This window comes from Ursus maritimus, unplaced genomic scaffold, assembly GCF_017311325.1.
Source record: "Ursus maritimus isolate PB19 unplaced genomic scaffold, ASM1731132v1 scaffold_3, whole genome shotgun sequence".
Lineage (NCBI taxonomy): Eukaryota > Metazoa > Chordata > Mammalia > Carnivora > Ursidae > Ursus > Ursus maritimus.
In genome coordinates this window covers 5015945-5036405 of record NW_024425563.1, presented here as the reverse complement: position 1 = coordinate 5036405, position 20461 = coordinate 5015945, and the positions used below count along the sequence as shown (strand labels likewise).

The 20461-nt window shown below is 46.2% G+C and overlaps 1 protein-coding gene and 2 long non-coding RNA genes across 4 annotated transcripts in view; 2 read left to right on the top strand and 1 right to left on the bottom strand.

Moving 5' to 3' along the window:
- LOC103660936 overlaps positions 1-13884 on the bottom strand; it is a 17262-nt gene extending 3378 nt beyond the window's left edge. The window contains exons 1-4 of one of the 2 annotated variants that reach the window (XR_005838436.1): positions 13748-13884; positions 13463-13549; positions 12375-12475; positions 10445-10944 (exon numbers count right to left, since the gene is read on the bottom strand). This is a non-coding gene — a long non-coding RNA (uncharacterized LOC103660936). Of the gene's footprint in view, positions 1-10444; positions 10945-12374; positions 12476-13462; positions 13550-13747 lie in introns of those variants that run through there. The other variant, XR_567947.2, reaches the window with a different exon arrangement.
- Positions 57-2190, top strand: CCT8L2 (chaperonin containing TCP1 subunit 8 like 2). Its single transcript, XM_008688643.2, has one exon. The coding sequence runs from the start codon at positions 333-335 to the stop codon at positions 1998-2000; it is 1668 nt and encodes a 555-aa protein (XP_008686865.2). The 5' UTR covers positions 57-332; the 3' UTR covers positions 2001-2190.
- Positions 13885-14808: 924 nt separating the features above from the next.
- LOC121105776 lies at positions 14809-19585 on the top strand. Its single transcript, XR_005838437.1, has 2 exons — positions 14809-14897; positions 19419-19585. It is a non-coding gene; the product is annotated as an uncharacterized LOC121105776 (long non-coding RNA).
- Positions 19586-20461: the final 876 nt, after the last annotated feature.

Here is a 20461-nt window from a genome sequence, read left to right as displayed (position 1 = left end):
CCCCCCCCCCCGTTCCACGGGCCGCTCTGTGACGTCATCACGGTCATGTCTGTTTCAGCTCCCAGCTTCAGAGGCCCCACGAGCCCCGATCCTTACAGATCAATCTGGGGAGTGGTTGAGGGCTGAGCTCTCAGCAGATCATCCCTGCACCGGATCCTGGAGCGCCAAATTCTCCAGATCCCAGGGGGGGCCGGGGGAGGGGGCGCGGGCACTCGGCTCCTTTTTCCACTGACCCCTTGAGAAGTGTCAAAGATCGGCTTCCCGGGAGCCCTCACCCCGGCTGCTAGAGCGCCTGGGCAGCCGGCCCGCCAGGGTCCCGCACTCGGCAGGTGATGGCCAGCAGAGCCACCTCGGCGCCGCTGCAGCTGCCTGAGCGCCTGGGGCCCGGGCCGAGGCGGCGCGCGAGGAGCCCAGGAGCGCAAGAGCGGCACCTGCTCAGCAGCGTGCCCGCGGCGCAGACCTTGGCCAGAGTCATCCGGCCTTGCTACGGCCCCCACGGCCGACAGAAACTGCTGGTCACCGCGCGAGGAACCAACGTGTTCACCGGCTACGCCGCGGCCATCCTCCGGGCCCTGAAGCTGGAGCACCCCGCCGCGCGGCTCCTGCGCGAAGCAGCGCACACACAGGCGGAGAGCAGCGGCGACGGCGCGGCCTTCGTGGTGCTGCTGGCGGAAGCCCTGCTCCAGCAGGCCGAGCACCTGCTGCGCGCCGGCTTGCCTCGCTCGCAGCTGCGCCAGGCCTACGCCGCCGCGACCGCCGAGACCCTGGCCCTGCTGCCCTCCCTGTCGATCCGCTCCCTGGGGCCTTTGGAAGATCCCTTTTGGGCCCTCTATTCGGTGATGAACACCCACACCGCGTCCCAGATGGACTACTTGACCAAGCTGGTGGCCCACGCGTGCTGGGCCACCAAGGAGCTGGACGGCAGCCTCCACCGCGAGCGCGTGGGGGTGTGCACCCTGCGAGGGGGCAGGCTGGAGGACTCGTGCCTGCTCCCGGGGCTGGCCTTGTGTGCGAACCCCTGCGGGCAGGTGACCGCGGTGCTGACGGGAGCCAGGGTGGCTCTCTTTGTCTGCGCCTTTGGTCCTGCCAGGCCAAACGCTCCTGCAACCGCACGTCTCTCTAGTCCTGATGACCTAAGTAAATTCAGGAAAAGAAATGAACAGTTGATAGAAAAGCAAGTAGCCCAACTGGAAACTGCATGTATTAATGTGGCGGTGGTATGGGGGGACATCGATGAGAACACACTGACGAAGGCTGATAAGTACGGCATCATGGTGATTCAAGCTAGGTCCCGGACGGACATAGTTTACTTGAGTGAGGTGCTGGGCACACCTTTGATGCCCTATCTGCTTCCTCCCCTGAAGCCAGGGAAGTGCCAGAGGGTATATCAGCAGGAGCTGGGGGAAGGCTCCGTTGTAATATTTGAATGGGAATGTGCAGGCACCCCCGCCCTCACCTTGGTCCTCAGGGGGGCCACAGCTGAGGGGCTAAAGAGTGCAGAGCAGGCTGTCTACCATGGCATTGATGCCTATTTCCAGTTGTGTCAGGATCCCAGACTGATCCCCGGAGCTGGGGCCACAGAGATGGCTCTGGCAAAAATACTCTCGGAAAAAGGTAGCAAATTGGAAGGGCCTAATGGCCCGGCCTTCCTAGCATTTGCACAGGCCCTTCAGTCTCTTCCTGAAACCCTGGCGGAGAACGCAGGCTTAGTGGTCTCGGAGGTCATGGCAGAGATGAGCTGCGCCCACCAAGCCGGGAACTTCCTGATAGGCGTGGGGGCTGAGGGGATAATAAACGTGGCCAAGGAAGAGGTGTGGGACACCCTAGTAGCCAAAGCCCAAGGACTCCGAGTGGTAACTGATGTGGCTCTACAGCTCCTGAATGTAGATGAAATCGTGGCCAGGAAAAGTCCCACGAATCAACAGGACTTGAATCCTGTTCATCAGAAGGCACGGGAACGCCCATCTCCCGTGAAAAAATCAACTCCTTGGAACAATTAAGTAGCAACATCCTCAATAAAATGGGGATTGCCAAGGAAGGCACAATCTCCCCCAAAAAGAATGTTTGCCGTATTTATTCCCCCCAGGTTTGGTACTATCAGGGTCAGTTTCTTTAGACAAAAACAGCAGAAAGGACCACAAGCTAAAAGTCCTTTTCATTGATTTATTTCCCTTCAGATTCTTGACTTTTTTTCATTTCCTGTTTCTCTCCATCATATTCTGTTCCTTTCCTCCAAAAAGAGCAGGACTCAATCCTATTAAAGATTTTTAAATTGAGTACCTGGGCTTTGGGGATGCAAAAAAAAAAAAAAAAAGTACAGGAATCTCTTTCCAACCACTTGAGTTATCTCCACATGATATCCTAATATATCCACATAATGTGAATTTCTGTCTAGATGTCACGTTAGCAATCTGAGAACATCGGTTGCAGCTCACAGGAATGGCTGCACATTCCTGTTGTGATTATTTGGGAGAAGAAGGGCATGTTACTTTAGGGCAGAAAAGGAGGGGAAAAAGAGGAGGCTAAAGGAAAATGAACCGGCAGGCAGCAATAAAATAAAAATAAAAATAAAATAATAAAATTAAATAAAAAATTAAATTCTTGGCATGGATAACGAAAGAACACACACCTTAGAAGTGCGCTAAGGTGGTTGTATAGGTGAGAGAACTGGGGAGCACCTGGCAGCAGAGTATCCCCAGTACGGCTATGATTAGGGGTGGATCCCCCTGGGCACTGAAGAGGGATTGCGAGAAGAGCTGGGAGCAGAGCAGCACATTATTACCCAAAGCCTTTTCCACTTTAACCATCCAAGTTATTCTGCCTCTGGGAAAAGAGCAGAACCTAGGGACGGAATCTAGGAGATGGGAAGCTGCAATCTCTTACAATCATTAAAAAATTAAAAAAAATGCTCTAAGCATCTGGCAAGAGAACCAGACTCAAGAAACAAATGTCTTATAGTGGGCATATTAGCTTCAACAAAGCAAAACAAATGTGCAAAGATTCCTTTAAAACTTGGAAGAAGTGAAATCCTGAAAAGCTGTTAGTGAACAAAAGATGGGAAATGGAAATGTATAGAACCATACTCATTACTTCTCATTAAAGGTTTATAAAACATCCTTGATGTGTCTTTCCTTGTTTTGTCTCCATCGTTATATTTTAGTGAATGTAACTAAGTGCTTTCATATTTCCCCCAAGTTCCATATTGTTCTCATAGTCTCAGATTCCATAACAGTGATGATGATAGAAAGTTAGTTTTTTAAAGCAGTTCAAACAAACTTTACATAAATTTTATTTAATCATCAAAACAAACTTATGAGAAAGGAGCTTGGCTAACTCTCAGTTGCAGGAGCTTCAGAAAAAAGTGATCGACCAAAATCACACAGTAAACAGAAGAGGAAAATCCATTCTCTTATTTGGTGTTTTATCACCTCAATCTTACATTCCTCTATTGTGATGTTTTCAGAGATATAACCCCTATGATTACAAAGAAAGTATGTCTCAAAGGGCCTTTTGAAAATTTACAATGTGTTTTTTAAACCAGACAAAAAGCCTTGTTCATTTTATATATATAAAAGATGGCTCTTGCTCACAGAGAACATTTTAGTTATATATCCAAGACATATGTAATCCAAACAATGTAAGATCATGTATTTTAAAAGTCCTAAGTTTGATATACAGGGGATTTTTTGATAATTTATTTGGGGAGAAATCATATTGCAGCATTAACATCTCCTTTGCCCCTGGACAGACAGATACAGACACACACAGACACCATTTGTATATATGTCAATACAAGTTAAAATGATCGAGGATAGGGGTACCTGGGTGGCTCAGTCGTTAAGGGTCTGCCTTCAGTTCAGGTCATGATCTCAGCATTCTGGAAACGAGCCCCACATCGGGTTTCTCCCTCTCCCACTCCCCCTGCTTGTGTTCCCTCTCTTGCTGCCTCGTTCTCTGTCAAATAAATAAAATCTTAAAAAAAAAATGATCGAGGGTAGTCTTATAAAGAACAAAGAAAGGGATAGCAGACACAAATTTAACTGGCATATGCTGAGAACTTTGAAGGTAAAAACACCTGACCCAAACTTGAAACTTGAGGAGACAGGCAGAATTCGGGCATCTTATGGGATGTGCCGGAGAGGGCCTGGAGCTCGTGCTGCTCAGGCCCCTGAACTGCCTTGGTTCCCATCTATCCCAAGACTGGTGGGTCAGCTCTTCAATTCTGTGAACTGCCAAGGATCCTTCAGATCAGTCTCCCTGAATGAGCCAGACTTGCTTTCCCCTTCTTGTACCTGAAAAAGCATTAGCTGCTCCAGAAGGGAAGGAAACATCAGAGGACAGTGAAGGTGACCACAGGGGCAGCTGGTAGACCGGGCTTAGGGAAGAGGAGCAGAATGGGGAGTTCACTATTAGCTCCAAGTGCTTGGGTATGGAGTTCCTCATAGCTTCAGTTGAGGACACCTCTTTCTCTACAGCCTGCCTCCTGAGCTCTTGCTGCCCAAAGTGTGATCCCTGAGCCAGGACCAGATCACCAATGTGGATTCTCAGCCCTACCCCCCACTGCCCAGACCTACTATGTCAGAATCTGCTTTGTACCATGAGCCCCAGGGGATGGGTGCGTATTAAAGTTTGGGAAGCACTGATTTCAGCAATAACCCCGATTAGCTCTAGCTTGATTATGCTTAGAGTATCCTCTTAATATGGTTAAGTGTTCTGTTTAAGGGTTAAAATCTATGAGCTGGCAAGTTGTTTCTTTTCTCCTGCTGACTCTGGAGAAGTTCCCCAGCATTTGACCTCAGTTTTACTAGATCCCAATCCTGCTTCCAAGGTTACAGGACCGAGGGTCTCAAGTTCTCCAAAGGCCCACAGAGTTGGCCACATATTTCTCTTCCAAGATGTGCTTCCCTTCAACTTCAGAAGCAGCTGAATTTCAGAAACGACGCTTCCCGCAGCACATTTTTTATGGAACTTGCTGTGGGGGGACTTGTCTGTTCTTCCAACCCCAAGCCCTTCCAGTTTAGCGGCATTGTTTTATGGGACTCGGAGCTGACCTGGCAAACAGAGAGCAAAGAAACAAGATCCAGAGAAAATAGGAAAGGAAAATGAAAACTTCTGAGTCCTGGGGAATGAGGGACGTGGCTGCCTGGCTTTGGCGGTGGAGGCTAGGGGACTGAGTCGTGAGAAATGTTCCATCCATTTGGGCACTAGAGAGCACAGACCCAAGATTGGAACCTACAAAAATACTGGAGCCCTAAAGAGAAAAAAAAAAGTAATTGATACCAAACTGTGAAAAGAAGATCAAACCGATAGGAAAGCATTGTCAGTAGTTTGTTTCAATCCTTTGTCTCTATGAACCTCTTCCCAAGAGTCCCTTCTGAAGACAGCCCCTTATGATGGGAGCTCTACCTTCTTGGCCTACAAGTCTGAGGTCGCTTTAGTGCAAAAGCCAAGAGAGAGAGAAAGGTAAGATTAAAGAGAAAAAAACCCGAAAATGCCAAAACTGGGACATCTGAACGGGAAGAAAATAGAATATGGAAGCTCAGGGACCCAACAATTTAATTTGTAAATAAGCAAAACTAGGTTTTTGTTTTGTTTTTAAAGATTTATTTATTTAAGAGTGAAAGCACATGCATGAGTGGGAGGGCAAAGGGAGAGGGAGAGAGAATCCCAAGCAGATTCCAGGCTGAGCGTGGAGCCTGACACGGGGCTTGATCCCAGTACCCCAAGATCATGACTGGAGCCAAACCAAAAGCTGGTTGCCTAACCAACTGTACCATCGAGGCGCTCTAGGCAAAACGAGTTTTAAGATTTGTTTGGACCCCGTCAGCTGGACTGATGTAATTGCACATGTTCCCATCCCCAGACCACTTCCACTTGTGCTTGAGCCTTTCGGGAACAGGAACCAACGGTTAATGATGCTTCACCGTGAACATGAGGGTTGTGAGTGACACTGTTAAGAATCAACTGATGGCGGGGGCAGTCCCCCTCATACTCAATTACCTGACTGAGGTAACTCCACTAGGGAAAATTGTCCCTGTTGTGCTAAAATGCCAAAACCTGCAGTGGGCACAGATCTCAGAATCTCTATGATCCCCAAAATAGCTAACTTTTCTCCCACAACATCACCCTCCCACACACACACACACTACAGAGCCCCTCCCTAACTGGGGAGGGAGAGGAAGAGGCTGGGAGAGAATGAGGGAAATGCTGGCAAGATGTCTAAGGGGCTCACCTCCCAATGGGCTCTAAGGACAGAAATAAAGGTCAGGACAATAGAATCTCCAGGATGGTTTGGGGGTCTGAGAACAGAAGAGATTCTCTGCTTCCAATCAGGAACTCTGGAGCCCAAGAAGAGTTCCGTGTGCTGATGGGATGGAGCAGAAATGCCTGGAGGTGGTGGTGGGAAGAAAGGGCAGGGGAACCTGAGAGCAGTCAGGTTTTCCTGTACCCCAAGAAAGAGGAGCTCAAGAACTGACGTGGTTGAGGTCTGGACTGACTGAAAAGAAACGTGAAGGGACTAAATTTACCTGGAATTAACTAGATTAATTATTCTAATTATAATTAGGTAGAAAGCAAGTTGGAAAAGAAGTATTGAAATTATTTAATTACAGAAAGACATCTACACATGCTTCTTATACGTTGAGTTCAGGGCTTGAAAATTCAAACTCTCTACAAATGTGAAGACTGAGTAAGGAATTCAGACAGTGTCCTGCACGCATCAGCAAGGGAGCAGGATGCTGGTCATTGCAGAGCTAAGAGAGACTAGATCCTGGTCAGCAACACAGTGCTACTCCTTCTGTAATGCAGCACATATGCAAGATGTGGTTTCATTCATTATACAAGATTTTTTTAAATGGCTCTCTAGAAGTTTTCTTTTTAACTCACTGAAGGCATCAGAAATGAAAAGTGGATCCCAGTGAGTTTAGGGAAGATAGCCTTTCTAAACCTTACTGAACTCGCAACGAAAAACATTTTCAGGGATGCCTGGGTGGTTCAGTCAGTTAAGCATCTGCCTTCAACTCAGGTCATGATCCCAGGGTCCTGGAATCGAGTCCCGCATCGGGCTCGTTGCTCAGCAGGAAGCCTGCTTCTCCCTCTCCCTCTTCCTGCCACTCCCCCTGCTTGTGAGCTCTCTCTCTCTGACAAATAAATAAATAAAATATTTTAAAAAAAGTTTTCATATCCAGACCATCATTAATCTTTTCAAACATCTTAATACCTGTGTATTCTGACTCCCATGCCCAGACTTCAGAACCCCAGCTCTGCAGAGGTCCCTCTCTGGGAGCTTACCAGTGCTCACTCTCTTGGGAAGCAACCAAGCTCTGGACAAGTTTTCCCCTCCAGAAAAGATGAGATCTGTCAGCCAATTTCAATCTTCTGTGCATAGATGCAAAATATTACATGGTTCACATTTCATTATTACACTTTAAAAAAGATTTTATTATTTATTTATTTATTTATTTGAGAGAGAGAGAGAGAGACAGAGACAGAGACAGAGAGAACGCCAGCATGTGAGCAGGGGTGAGGGGCAGAGGGAAAAGGAAAGAATCTCAAGTAGCCCATACGCTGAGCATGGAGCCCAGGGCAGGACTCGATCTCACAACTATGAGATCATGGCCTGAGCCGAAACCAATAGTCAGATGCTCAACTGACTGAATCACCCGTGTNNNNCCCTCATTCCTGCTTTCATTTTGATAAAAAACCTATTTCAGTTTTATTAATGTGATTTGTTTACAAAAGGTATAATAATCTATTGCAATATTATTGTTTCACGAGAAAAATAGTTTCCAAAGTTGCTTGTGATATTTTTTACATTAGCTTTTGAGAAGAATCTGTGCATGCCTTAATTCCTAAAACTGAATAGAAAACATTTCAAAACATACACAGATGTTATTGGAATTTAATTTTTTTTAAAGATTTTATTTATTTATTTGACAGGGAGAGAGACAGTGAAAGAGGACACAAGCAGGGGGAGTGCGAGAGGGAGAAGCAGGCTTCCCGCTGAGCAGGGAGCCTGATGTGGGGCTCGATCCCAGGACCCTGGGATCATGACCTGAGCCGAAGGCAGACGCTCAACAACTAAGCCACCCAGGCGCCCCTGGAATTTAATTTTTTTAAAATGGAAATGTATTTGACATATAACATTGTGTTCATTTTAGGTATACAACATAATACTACAAATCTGTATCCGTCGGTCTATGTATGATAGAAATGTTTACCCTAATAAGTTAACATCCAACACCTCACAGTTACAATTTTTTTTTCTTATGACTAGAACTTTTAAGATCTACTCCCTTAGCAACTTTTCTTTTTTTTAAGGGGGGGAGGGGCAGGGGGAGAGGGAGAATTTTAAGCAGGCTCTGGACCCAGCAGGGAGCCCAACACAGGGCTGGATCTCATGACCCTGAGATCATGACCTGAGCCAAAATCGAGTTGGACGCTTAACTGACTGAGCCACGAGGTGCCCCTCCCTTAGCAACTTTCAAAAACATGGTGCAGTATTACTAACTGTAGTCACCGTGCTGTATATGACATCCCAGGAATTATTTATAACTGGACATTTGTACCTTTTGACCAACTTCACCCATTTCACCCGCTCCTTCATTCCCTACCATCCTTTGACAACCACCAATCTGTTCTATGCATTAGTTTTAGGTGGGTTGTTTTTTTTTTTAAGATTCTGCATATAAGTGAGATCATCTAGTATTTGTCTATCTGACTTACTTCACTTAGTGTAATGCTCTCAAGGTCCACCAATGTTGTTGCAAATGGTAGAATTTCCTTTTTTATTACTGAATAATATCCCATTCTATATATTTATATTGATAATTATAACTATATACGTTATTACATTTTCTTTATCCATTCATCCATCAATGGCCTTAAGTTGTTTTCATATCTTGGCTATTGTAAATAATGCTGCAGTGAACATGGGGATATAGATAGCTTTTCAAGATAGTGATTTCATTTTCTTTGCATAAATACCCAGAAGTTGAATTGCAGGATCAGATGATAGTTCTATTTTTAATTTTTTGAGGAACCTCCACAGTGTTTTCTATAGTGGCTGTGCCTATGTGCATTCCCACCAACAGTGCACAAGGGTTCTCTTTTCTCCATAACCTCGTCAACACTTGTAACTGTCTTTTTGATCAGTCATTCTGACAGGTGTGAAGTGGTATCTCACTGTGGTGTTGATTTGTATTTCCCTAACGATCAGTGATGTTGAGCATCTTTTCATGTGTCTGTTGGTCATCTGTACCTCTTCTTCAGAGAAATGTCTATTCAGACTTATTTTTTAATCTGATTTTTTGGGGGGGCCATTGAGTTGTAGGAGTTCTTTATTGAAATTTAAAGTCTTAGGGTGCCTGGGTGGCTCAGTCAGTTGGGCATCTGCCTTCAGCTCAGGTCATGATCCCAGGGTCCTGGGATAGAGCCCCACATTCGGCTCCCTGCTCAGCAGGGAGTCTGCTTCTCCCTCTTCTTCTGCCCCTCCCCCCATTCATTCTCTCTCTCTGTCAAATAAGAAAGTAAAATCTTTCAAAAAAAAAAAAAAAGAAATTTATTTATTTATTTTTTAAAGATTTTTTATTTATTTATTTGACAGAGATAGAGACAGCCAGCGAGAGAGGGAACACAAGCAGGGGGAGTGGGAGAGGAAGAACCAGGCTCATAGCGGAAGAGCCTGATGTGGGGCTCGATCCCAGAACGCCGGGATCACGCCCTGAGCCGAAGGCAGATGCTTAACTGCTGTGCCACCCAGGAGCCCCTCAAAAAAAGAAATTTAAAGTCTTGATTCAGATGTCCAGCATCACAGCATAAAGGTACCACCCATAGAGACTGGGATGTTCAAGCTGCCGTCTCAAGTTAAGCTTTCTGATTTTTTGCATACATTTTTTATTTTGTCCTATGATATGACAGGGACTATGTGGTTGTTGCTGTATTTCTATTTTTTTTTTTTTGAGAGAGAGACTGAGCAGGAGGGAGAGGGAGAGAGAATCTGAAGCAGACTCCACACTGAGCACAGAGCCCCACCCAGAGTTTGATCCCAGACCCAAGATCCAAGATCCTGACCTGAGCTGAAACCAAGCCATCCACGGTTAACCAACTGAACCACCCAGGCGCCCCAGCACTGTGTAGGAGAGAATGAGAATATTGTTAATGATTTAAAATATAGAAATATTAATGTAAAAAATATTTAATCAGAGAAAATATTCTCAGTTTTCTTTTTGTTACAGCTTATTCCATTTTCTATTATATTACAAATTCATTAGGTAGAACTGCTTTCCTCCCCCCTTATTTTCTGTTTTTTTCTCCACTGGTTCATTTCATCTACTTTCTACTCATTTCTTTAGGTCGATGTCTGTGGTTTCTACTTTTTCCATCAACTTCTCTTGGTCTCATTACAGTGAGTAATCCTCTTTGCCTTTTATTCTATGGCTGCTGCTTTTTTTTTTTTTTTTTTTTTTTTAATGAGGCAATCAGGGGAGCTTCACTTACAAGGCCACCTACAAGACCCCAGGCTCAGGTGAGTGTGCGGGATGAGGCCCCACTCAGGCCTCCCGCTTCCCCTGCTGCTTCTTGCACAAGCCTTTACTCATCTCCTTAAATGATCGAGAGGTGACTGTGGAGAGGATCAGCTCCTCATGTCCCACGGACAGGCCACAGAAGCAGGAGTCTCCAGGTGAGGGTGCTTGTGTGTGTGAGAGTAGGCTCCCGGGCCTGAGGCCCTGTCGCCCAGGTGTCCTCACCCTCTGGAAGGGCCCCCGAGCTCCCGCAGCCACTGTCAATCCAGCCCGAAGGGCTCGCGCACGCGCAGTTCCTCACAGAGCAGAAGAAGATGCCGGAAGTGGCTCACCGCCATCTTGGCCCCGCTGTCCGGCTGTGGCTCCTTGGAATGCTTGCTTAGTCTCTTCCTTTTACGTCTTGGCTATGTTGGTTTTTTTCCTGGCCATTTCAGGAAGATAATCCCCTATTTTGTCCGCAAGATCTGGATTCCCTTTTCATAAATTCAATTTCTCTTCTTTCATCCCCCCCCAGCTCTCTTCAGCTTTTTTGCTTTCATGAAGTTTTCCCTTTTCTTTTACCTACTGAACCCTTACAAATTTTTATTTTGGACTCACCCCAATAATGGGTTTCTAGAAGTGCCACTAGTTAAACATTTCTCTCTTTCTGCATAGTAGAGATTGGAGGGTTCTGGAAGTAAATTAACTATATTTCAAGTTACAGTGGGGCACAGTTGGATTTACTATTGCAATATGAACATGTATAAAGCACCAACCCTGTATTAAAAACAACCCAGGGGCACCTGGCTGGATCAGTCAGCAGAGCATGTAACTCTTGATCTTGGGGTTTTAAGTTCAAACCCCACATTGGGTATAGAGATTACTTAAACATAAATTAAAAAAAAAAACAAAACAAAACCCAGAACTACCCAGAAACAAGATTTCAATTTGGTCAATAGGCAAGGCATCTCAAACAGGCAAACTTGGCTAGAATGGGACTGTAAAAATACCCCTTAGATCTCCTGCTGCAAGGAGGGTAACTGGCGGAACCCCTCAGCTTCCGGTCTCTGAACCCAGCACCACAACCCTGGGAAGGGAACACGGGCTCCAGCACTCATCAGCTTGGCCAAAGCCATCTCTGAGTTACACTGCAGTCAGGGACATTCCTACCCACTCTGGCCCCTCTGCCTTCCCTTCCCAGGGCTCAGATCTCTCTGCCTTCCCCAAACCTCTCCCCTTTCTTTCCCCATAGATATTTCCTCCTATAAATCTCTTGCATGACAATCCTGTCTTGGCATCTACTTTGCAGAGGACCTGAAGTAACACAGGATAGTAAGACATAAATACAAGATTACTCTGAGACAGATTGCCTCCTCCTTGCACTAGATTTGTCCTTCCAAGTGAGTGACTCTCCTCTCTCAAAAGTCGCTCAAAATGAGAGAACTTCAATTTATAACCAGCTACCACACCCTACCTCCACCTAAGAGCCGCTCCCCACACCACTCCCTAATTGGCATAGCTCAGGTCCCACCTGAACTGTAGCCTGACACCTTTCCAACTACCAAACAAGCGTGTGTGTGTGCGGGTATGAGCGCACGCACCGACCCCCCTTCCTCTTTTCCTGTGTGTTATTATTCATTTCCAGGAGTCAACGAAGCTTATCCTGAAGACCTTTCTCCTTTTAGTAAGGCTTTATTACTAAATGAATAATAATTAAAACAAATGGCTTGCATAAGAATAGCATTTCTGTTACTTTCTCAAACCTTTCCTAGTAAACATTATCTCATTTGAGCCGCGTGGTAACTGTGACTGTAGATAGGACTAGTGTCATCAGCCCACTTCACCAAGGAAGAAACTGAGACACAAACTAACCTCTGTGGGTGTCAATTTCCAAGTCTGTCCAGTGAAGACTTGAATCCTATGACCTCTGAGTCCTCTTCGACTTCGAAAATGGTATTATTTTCACAATTTGTCTGAAATTGCAAAGCTAGTGGTTAGTAGTAGGTTAGGGATATGAGATGAAGACCTTTTGGTGCCAGGCTAATTCTCCCACACCATGTTCTCTTCGCTGACAACAGGACCTGCTAACATGGATTAGCTGTCCCCACCTGCCGTGCCCTGTGCCAATGACTTACAGGGGCACTGACGAATACCTGCTCATCATCCATCCTCCGCCTACTCGTCTAGAAGTATTTAGATTTCAGTTCCACACACACTTATCAGGAGCCAACACCGCCGCTGCTCTAAGAATATGCTGCTGTTGGTTTAACCTGATCAACATTTTCTGTTCTCCAGGTGACAGTCACTGGTCTAGGGCTGGGCCCAGGCCCAAAGGGTCCAACCAGGGTGAACTGGAGGATTCTGGCCTGGGTGCAGGTGTACTCTCTCCTGCCGGATATAAATCAGGAAGCATTGTCTTTATTGCTTCTGGCAGCCTCTCTATGGCCCCAAGGGGAAGCCACAGGATTCTTGTTTGGTCCAGTAGTTTTTAGCAGCTAAAATCTATGAGATGTCTATATCCCTAAAACTGAACAATAAACACAGGCAAAGACAGATGAGGTCATGGAGACCCAGAGAGTTACTAGCCTTTGCCAGGCTCGCACTGCCTGTTTGGGGAGGTGAGGATTAGATTTCAACTCTCCACCAATGGACCCAGGGTTCCCCTGGCCTCAGCAAGTACAGAATGCACCCCAGTGCAAAGACTCTTGAGAAAAATCAGAGTTGTAGCTGCTGAACAGACCAAAGAAGTACATCTGAAGGGGAGGAAGGGGAAACTAGAAGGGGCTTCCTTCTATTCTGCTTTCCTGCCTAAGACAGAAAGATGACAGGGCTCCAGCTGAGCGTGGTGATAACACTGCACCAGAAATCTTTCCCTTCCCCCACCCCAACCTTCTGTCAAGCAAAGAGCCTCTGAGACTGCCCCAAAGGAAGAAGGCGTTGCCTGCCAAGTATCTGCCTACCTGGGGTCAGGGTGAGGGCAAGGCAGTAAGGACATGCTATGAACAGCTGGAAAAGAGATGGGCAAAAGGCCTTGTTTCTCACTCTCCCTGTCAAAAAATAGCCAGAAATGAAGCACACAAATTAAAGAAACAAAACATTTACAAACAGAATAGCTATTTTTCCAACTCTTACTTACAGGTATTGTCTACACAATTTTGGCAGAATCAGACATGGACAGTTTGGTTAGTCCATTTGATTACAGAAAAAATACCATTCATTTATTCATCAAGGATTTAAGTACCTACCTTATGTCCCAGAGATGTGTTCACATCCTAATGGTGGAGGGCAGGTGAAGGAGAACAGACCATAACAAGCAAATAAACATGATTTCAAACTATAGTCATGCTCTGAAGGAAATAACAGGGTGATATGGTCTGGTGGGAGAGGCCATACTTTTAGATACTCTGTCAGAAATGCCTGCTTAGAGTGACACATGAGCTAAGCTATATCAGTCTGAGGAAAAGCTGATCTAGACAAGTCAGGGAAAACAGCAAGTGCAAAGGCCCTGTGGCAAAAAGTGTTTGGCAGAAAGGTGGTCAGTGTTCCTGGAGTATAGCCAGCTCAAGCTGGAGAGGCAGCCAGGATCCTATAGGGAAGGGCCTTGGAGGACATGGTGGGGGCTTTGTATAGTGCCAATGCAGCTGGAAATACCAGTCTACCACTCTTCCACCTATATTAATGAGCCTGGTGTCTGACCTGGGTTGAAGTTTGAGATCTCCCACTTCAATGGCCTTGGGAAAGCTACTTGAGTTTCCCCATTTGAATAATCAAGGGTTTGAAGCCAGAAGACTTGTCTGGGGATTAGCTCCAAATCTCAGCATTCTCAATAAATTCTCAATTTATCCTTAGAGTCAAAAGCGGCCACTTAAAACTACCACAAATTTTAGAAGGAACACAAAATTTAAATTGTTAGCAGAATACTGCATGAACAATCGACGTGAATACCCTCCCCCCCCCCGAGGAAAAACGTATTAAATTGTCGGGATAATCAACGTTGTCACTGCAGTCTCACTCGGGCCTTTATAATCTCCATCCTAGGTCTGGGTGGATCTGGGAGTTCAGCTCATTTTCCGTTTCAGAAACTCAAAGCAATGCCACCTTAATACTGACAAGCATCGCGTCTGCGCCAGCCCTCCGCCCGCTGCGCCGGGCGGTCGGTCCCCCCGGGCTGAGTTCGCGGGCGGGGGGCGGGGCTGGGAGGGAGCGGGCGGAATTGAGGAGTGGGGCGTGGAAAGGGACCAGTGCTGAAGACCCGACAGATGGACACCGGGAGGAAACCTGGGGAAGGCGTCGTCGGCCTCCTATTCGGGGAGAAAGGAGCAGCGAAGTGACGCCAAGAGGTGGAAAGGGGAAGGAGGAGAGCGAGCGGGCAGCACAGGACGTTGAACCCCAGGGGTAGGCGGAGCAGCGGAGCGGGCGCGCCGCGGGGCTCGGCTCCCGGGGAGCCGGAAGGGAGGCAGAGAATGCTGGGAGTGGAGAAGAGGCGAGGGACCGGAGCAGGACTCGGAGGACGACGGAGGCCGGCCACGGAGGACCCCGCACAGACGTCGCGGCGAGCTGCTAGCCGGGGCTGGCTCCTCAGGAGGGGCCGCGGAAAGGGGGTGGGGCGCCGGGCGGGAAGCCAATGGGAGGGCGAGCCGGGATGGGGCGGGACGCCCGGCGGCTCCAGGCCAACGTTGGGGGGGTGGGCGAGTAGAGGCGGGGGCGGGGCGCCGGGAGGCTTGAGGCCAATGGGGGGGTTGACAGAGATAGGGGCGGGGCGCCGGGCTGCTCAAGGCCAATGGGGGTTGAAGTAGACGCTAGGGCGGGGCGTTGGAAGGCTCGAGGCCAATGGGAACACGAGCTGAGGCAGGGGCGGGGCGCCAAGCAGCGGAAGGGCCAATGAGAGGCTGAGCCGGGGACGCGGGCGGCCGTCCGGGCCGGCGCCTGGGGAGAGGGACCCGGAAGGCGGTGGGGGCGGGGAGCCGGACTGACAACCTGTCAAATCCACTTTGGGGCGAACTAGGTCACGCGCCTCCCCGAGCCAGGGCGCCCCCGCCCAGCCAGGGCGCCCCCGCCCAGCGAGGCCCGGCGGGTGGCCCGCGGGCCCGGCCCGGCTGCTTCCTCTTCCTGCTGGCGATGGGGGCGGGGCGGGCGCCGGGACACCTGCCTCCCCGGCCCTGCGGCGGCCGCTCGTTCTCCTACTGCTCCCAGGCGCTCCTCCGCCCGGGCTCTGCTTGAGCCAGCCGGGCCAGCCGCGTCTCCCCAGTTGAAAACAGGGCCCGCCCGAGCGGCCCTCCAAAGTTGAGAACTCCCCACGCGTCTGCTCGCTCGCTGGGAACAGTGGCGCGGTCCCGGGAGGCCCGCGTTTGCGGAAGCCGGCAACCGGCGCACTACTTGGCGCGGAAGGAGCCGCGGGCGGAGGGATCCCGCGTGTCGGTAGCCGCGGCCGTCGAGGCGGGGGTGGGCGGGAGGACGCGGCCCGAGCCGAGCCCCGCGGCGAGGTGCGCGGAGCAGACCCGCCCCGCCCCCGCCGCCCCGCCGCAGCGGGGTCACCTGCCCCCGCGAGGGAGAGAGCAGGCGGCCGGCGGCGGGCGGGTCCGAGGTGGCGGGGGGCGGTGCTTTGTGTCTCTTGGTGTAGCGGGTGGAAGGGGGAAGCCGTCCCGTCTGTCCGGCCCTTGGCGTCATTCAGACACTTCTCCCTGCTTGAGCTCGGACACGTAGTTCTCGAATTGTTTCCAGGCGAATGAAATGAAATAAAAGCCTCAATTAGAAGTCAGCACTATACAAGTCCCGGGGATTATAAATTTGCTCCAACATCACCATGTGGGATTTATGCCCTTGCACTTCTGCTTAGACCATACGTCCATTTCTTTTCAATATGGATCCTTAATAGAGCTGTATCCGCTTTTTTAGGGTCTTCAAAATGGATGTTGATGCAGTCTCTAATTAGCAATACTTATGTTAATGGCTCGATTCTGTTCTTCATTATTTCTCAATGCAGATTTGCTTAGAACTTTTGCATTGAATGGACAGTAAATATAATGCTTTGTTTAATTTTTACGCCTTGGCCATTCAAATTATGTTAATTTCCCCCCAGAACTAGGTGATGCATTGTTTTAAGTAACAATGACCCAACTCCTCTACTCCCAAACTGCATAAAACCTAAGGGTAAAATGTAGGTTAAAAACGATAATTTGAATGCAAAATTTAAATTATTGACATAGTAATTATTTGAAGTGTTTCTTTGCAACACTACAGTGAAATGGAACAAATAACATTTCATTTTCATTCACGTATTTCTTTAAACAAATACAGGATTTCTTAAATATATGCAAGCATTCTGCTTAAATGTTTGCATGTGTCTATATGGAAAGCATTGTGCTCAAACATTTTTATTACTTTACCAAATGCATATTTCATCAGTAAAATAATTTTATTTCCTATTAAAGTCTAGCTTTTAATTACACGCATTTTAGCTACCGTTGAGAGAAGAAAACAATATACTATATCATCTATGTATACAGTATACAGATATCATTTTTTTACATTTACAAGAATCATGGTCATCAAGAAAAAACTGGATAAAGTAAAATGTTCTTTAAATTCAACATAAACAAGAGCTTACTCATAAATTAGCCATAGGATTATAATACTTGAACTACCATATTTATTACTCTATAATATAGTATTATCAATAAAAGGTTGGGATAGATGTCCAACCTTTTTATATAAATTAAAATCGAACAAAGCAACAAAAGACCTTTTATATGTTTTGTTGTAGCGAATTTCTTACTGCCAGCTAATTTTCCAAATTGAGTAGTTCTCTATTTTGACTAGTTGGCAACCCAACAGTGTTAAAAGCTCTTAGCCCTTGTTGGGGAGGTAAAAAAAAAAGTAGTATCTTTTCTTACTGCAAAAGTTTTGTTATCAATTCCCACTGAAAGATGTTTTCTTTCTGTTATCCTTTTAATGCTAATTAATACTAAAAAGACAGTAAAACCACAAGTGTTTTTCTTCAACAAATAAACCACAAGATTATTAATAACAGAAAGTCTACACTCAAAACATAAGATTGAATTGCATATCTTTACACAAAAATTGCATGCTGGAATTTAGCCATTATATATATTATATTACATTAATAAGTAAAAATGGAGATTTTAAAATTTAAACAAAGTGCAATACTAAAACTATCGTCTTGCTACTTTGGGGTCTATTTTCACTCCTTTAACAAAGGGTTTAAAACTGTTTCTTAAAATGAGTGTTTTGAGATGATGTTTCACATCTTTTTTTTTTAACTTCTGATTTCATAAAAAAGCTCCTTCCATTTCTCTCTTCAAATATGAAAATTAGAACATTCAGCCTTAATTATTTCTTTTGTTGTAGCCCTTGCTAGCAAATTCTTTTGGAATAGATTTGGGAAATTAATTAGCTTTATAAATGGAGTTACTGTTTTGCCTAAACACTTCATGTATAATTCCTTACAGGAGGATTTTTCTAATTCTCTACCAAAATGTCTTGGTACAATTTTATTTCTCAGATGGTATTGCATTTCCTGGACTAGAAGAAAAGAGCAGGCAACCTCTTTACTTCTTTTTGGGAGTAGGGTGGGTGGCTTTACCCAAGAATAAAGACATCATCGTGGCAGCTCAGCCTGGGCTATGTAATTGGAAATTCAGCTGGGACCAAAATGGGTAAAAGATTCTGTGAATGGGAAATAAATATGCCTTGAGTCAGAGGTTGCAAACCAGTGGTCTGCAGATGTGTTCGCCTCTCACAATGTTTAGAAATTTTTAAATTAGTTTCCAAGATTTCAAAAATGGGAGACTTCAGATAAAAATACAGAATTGTAGCTTCTCTTGAAAACGGACAGACATGGCTCCTTTCTTGCCTGGTTGCGTACTGCTATGGCTGACTAGCTGCTCCCCCCTTTAGACAGGGTGTAACGCTATACACTGGGCTCAGTGCAATCATTTCTTTTCAGCCCACTGACCACTGGAGGAATCTGTGTTTGGGATACCTGCTCCAGGTTCTATCAAATTGTGAAAGACTGCATCACAGAGAGAAGTTAGGCTTAGGAAGAAGAGATGATCCTAAGTTTCTAAGTAAATACGATGAGCTCAGAAATGGACAGTACTGGAATTATAGCTGACAACTGGATGGATCCCATTATTTCTCTTATCAGTCCCTTGGCACAAGATAGGTGAGGGTGTATCAAAGAGAAAAAAAGTGTTTTAAAAAAGGAAAATAATGGTTTTCTGCTGTGCTTTCTGCTTGGAAAGGCACTGCCTTGATTCAAGGGAGTATCACTGGAAATCTTAGCTAACGGAACCTAGGAATAGTAGTCAACTGTGAAAGATTGTGCAAGAAGAAGGGATTCCCCAAAGGGGTACAGAATAACAGTGATGATGATGACAACAATGTCTTGACATTATTGAGCAATAACTGTGTGCTGGACATTGTTCCAAGTGCCTTATCTGAACTGTCCCGTTGTTATATTTTACTTTCCAATTTGCTACTACCCCACTTTCCTTTTCTTCTTGCAACTACCTTGAGCTCTCTAAAACTCAGACATGAGGTGAGTGCTATAATTTGCTGTACCTTAGGATGGCACTGACCTTTGGCCTTTACTCGTTCTGAGTGTCTGGATGTTTTTTCTTTGTGGCCTTTCCCTGACTGTACCCCAAGCTTCTCCTCTCTTAGGCCTCTTCCTGTCACAGTCTTTGTGTCTTTTCCTACTGGCATCAGACTTCTCACCTCAGCAAGAAATATTCTTGGGCGGAGAATAGAGAGAATCAGCTAAGACTGAGGCAACAAATAGGAAGAAGAGACGAAAGAGAGAGAGGAGTAAGATCCATAGCACTAAGGACAGGGAAATGGAGATGGATGCAGAGACAGCCACCTCCTGTCCTCCCATCCTCTCCTCCCCATCAGCATCATCATTCAACTCAACAACAAAGCCCAGTGAGAACAGCTGCACGCTAGAAGTTTCCAAGTTTGTGTCCAGATGGGAGTGTGAAGTTGACCAACTCTGCGGTTACAGCTGGTGGAGTCCAGATACATCTATGAGGGAAGTTTAAATAAAATGTGTACCTTCATATGATAGAATGTTTATGGGTTTTTTTTTTAAGATTTTATTTATTTATTTGTCAGAGAGAGAGAGAGAGAGCACACAAGCAGGGGGAGTGGCAGAGGGAAAGGGAGAAGCAAAGTCCCTGCTGAGCAGTGAGCCCGATGTGGGACTTGATCTCAGGACCCTGGGATCATGACCTGAGCCAAAGGCAGACGCTTAACTGACTGAGCCACCCAGGTGTCCCTGAGAAGATTTTTTTTTTTTTTTTTTAGATTTATTTGAGAGAGAGAGAGCTCATGTGTGTGACCATGTGGGTGGGGGAGGGGCAGAAGGAGAGGGAGAGACTCTCAAGCAGACTCCCCACTGAGCACTGAGTGCAGAGCCCAATGAGGGGCTTGATCTCCCATCCCCCAGATCACGGCCTGAGCCAAAACCAAGAGTCAGACACCTCAACTGACTAAGCTACCCTTCTTCTTCCTCTCCATCTGTCTTTGCTGCTCCCCCTGCTTGTATTTCTCTCTCTCTGTCAAATAAACGAAATCTTAAAAAAAAAAAAAAGGTGGTTCAATATCATATTAGATGAAGAAAAAGCAATATATATATATTTATGTATAAACATATTTAGGAGTTAAAATATTGCTTTAGTTTTTAATTGGTTAAAGTATTATATGAATATATTTAAAAGGCTAGAAGAAAATATGGCAAAATCGTGGTGGTTCTGGATTTCCAAAAATGCTCTAGTGATCATAAAGTACTTATATAATCAAAAGAAGATAAAATAATTAAGAACCGGGGGAAAAACTAAAAATCAAGCTGAGAATGTACATACTGAGTTTTAGTTCTGTGAAAGAAATGAAAAAATTATCCTCTAGCTACAGATGTTACCATCTCCAGATTTCAAAAA

Coding starts and splice junctions, on each gene's coding strand:
- CCT8L2 (XM_008688643.2), top strand. CDS start 333: ATGGCCAGCAGAGCCACCTCGGCGCCGCTGCAGCTGCCTGAGCGCCTG.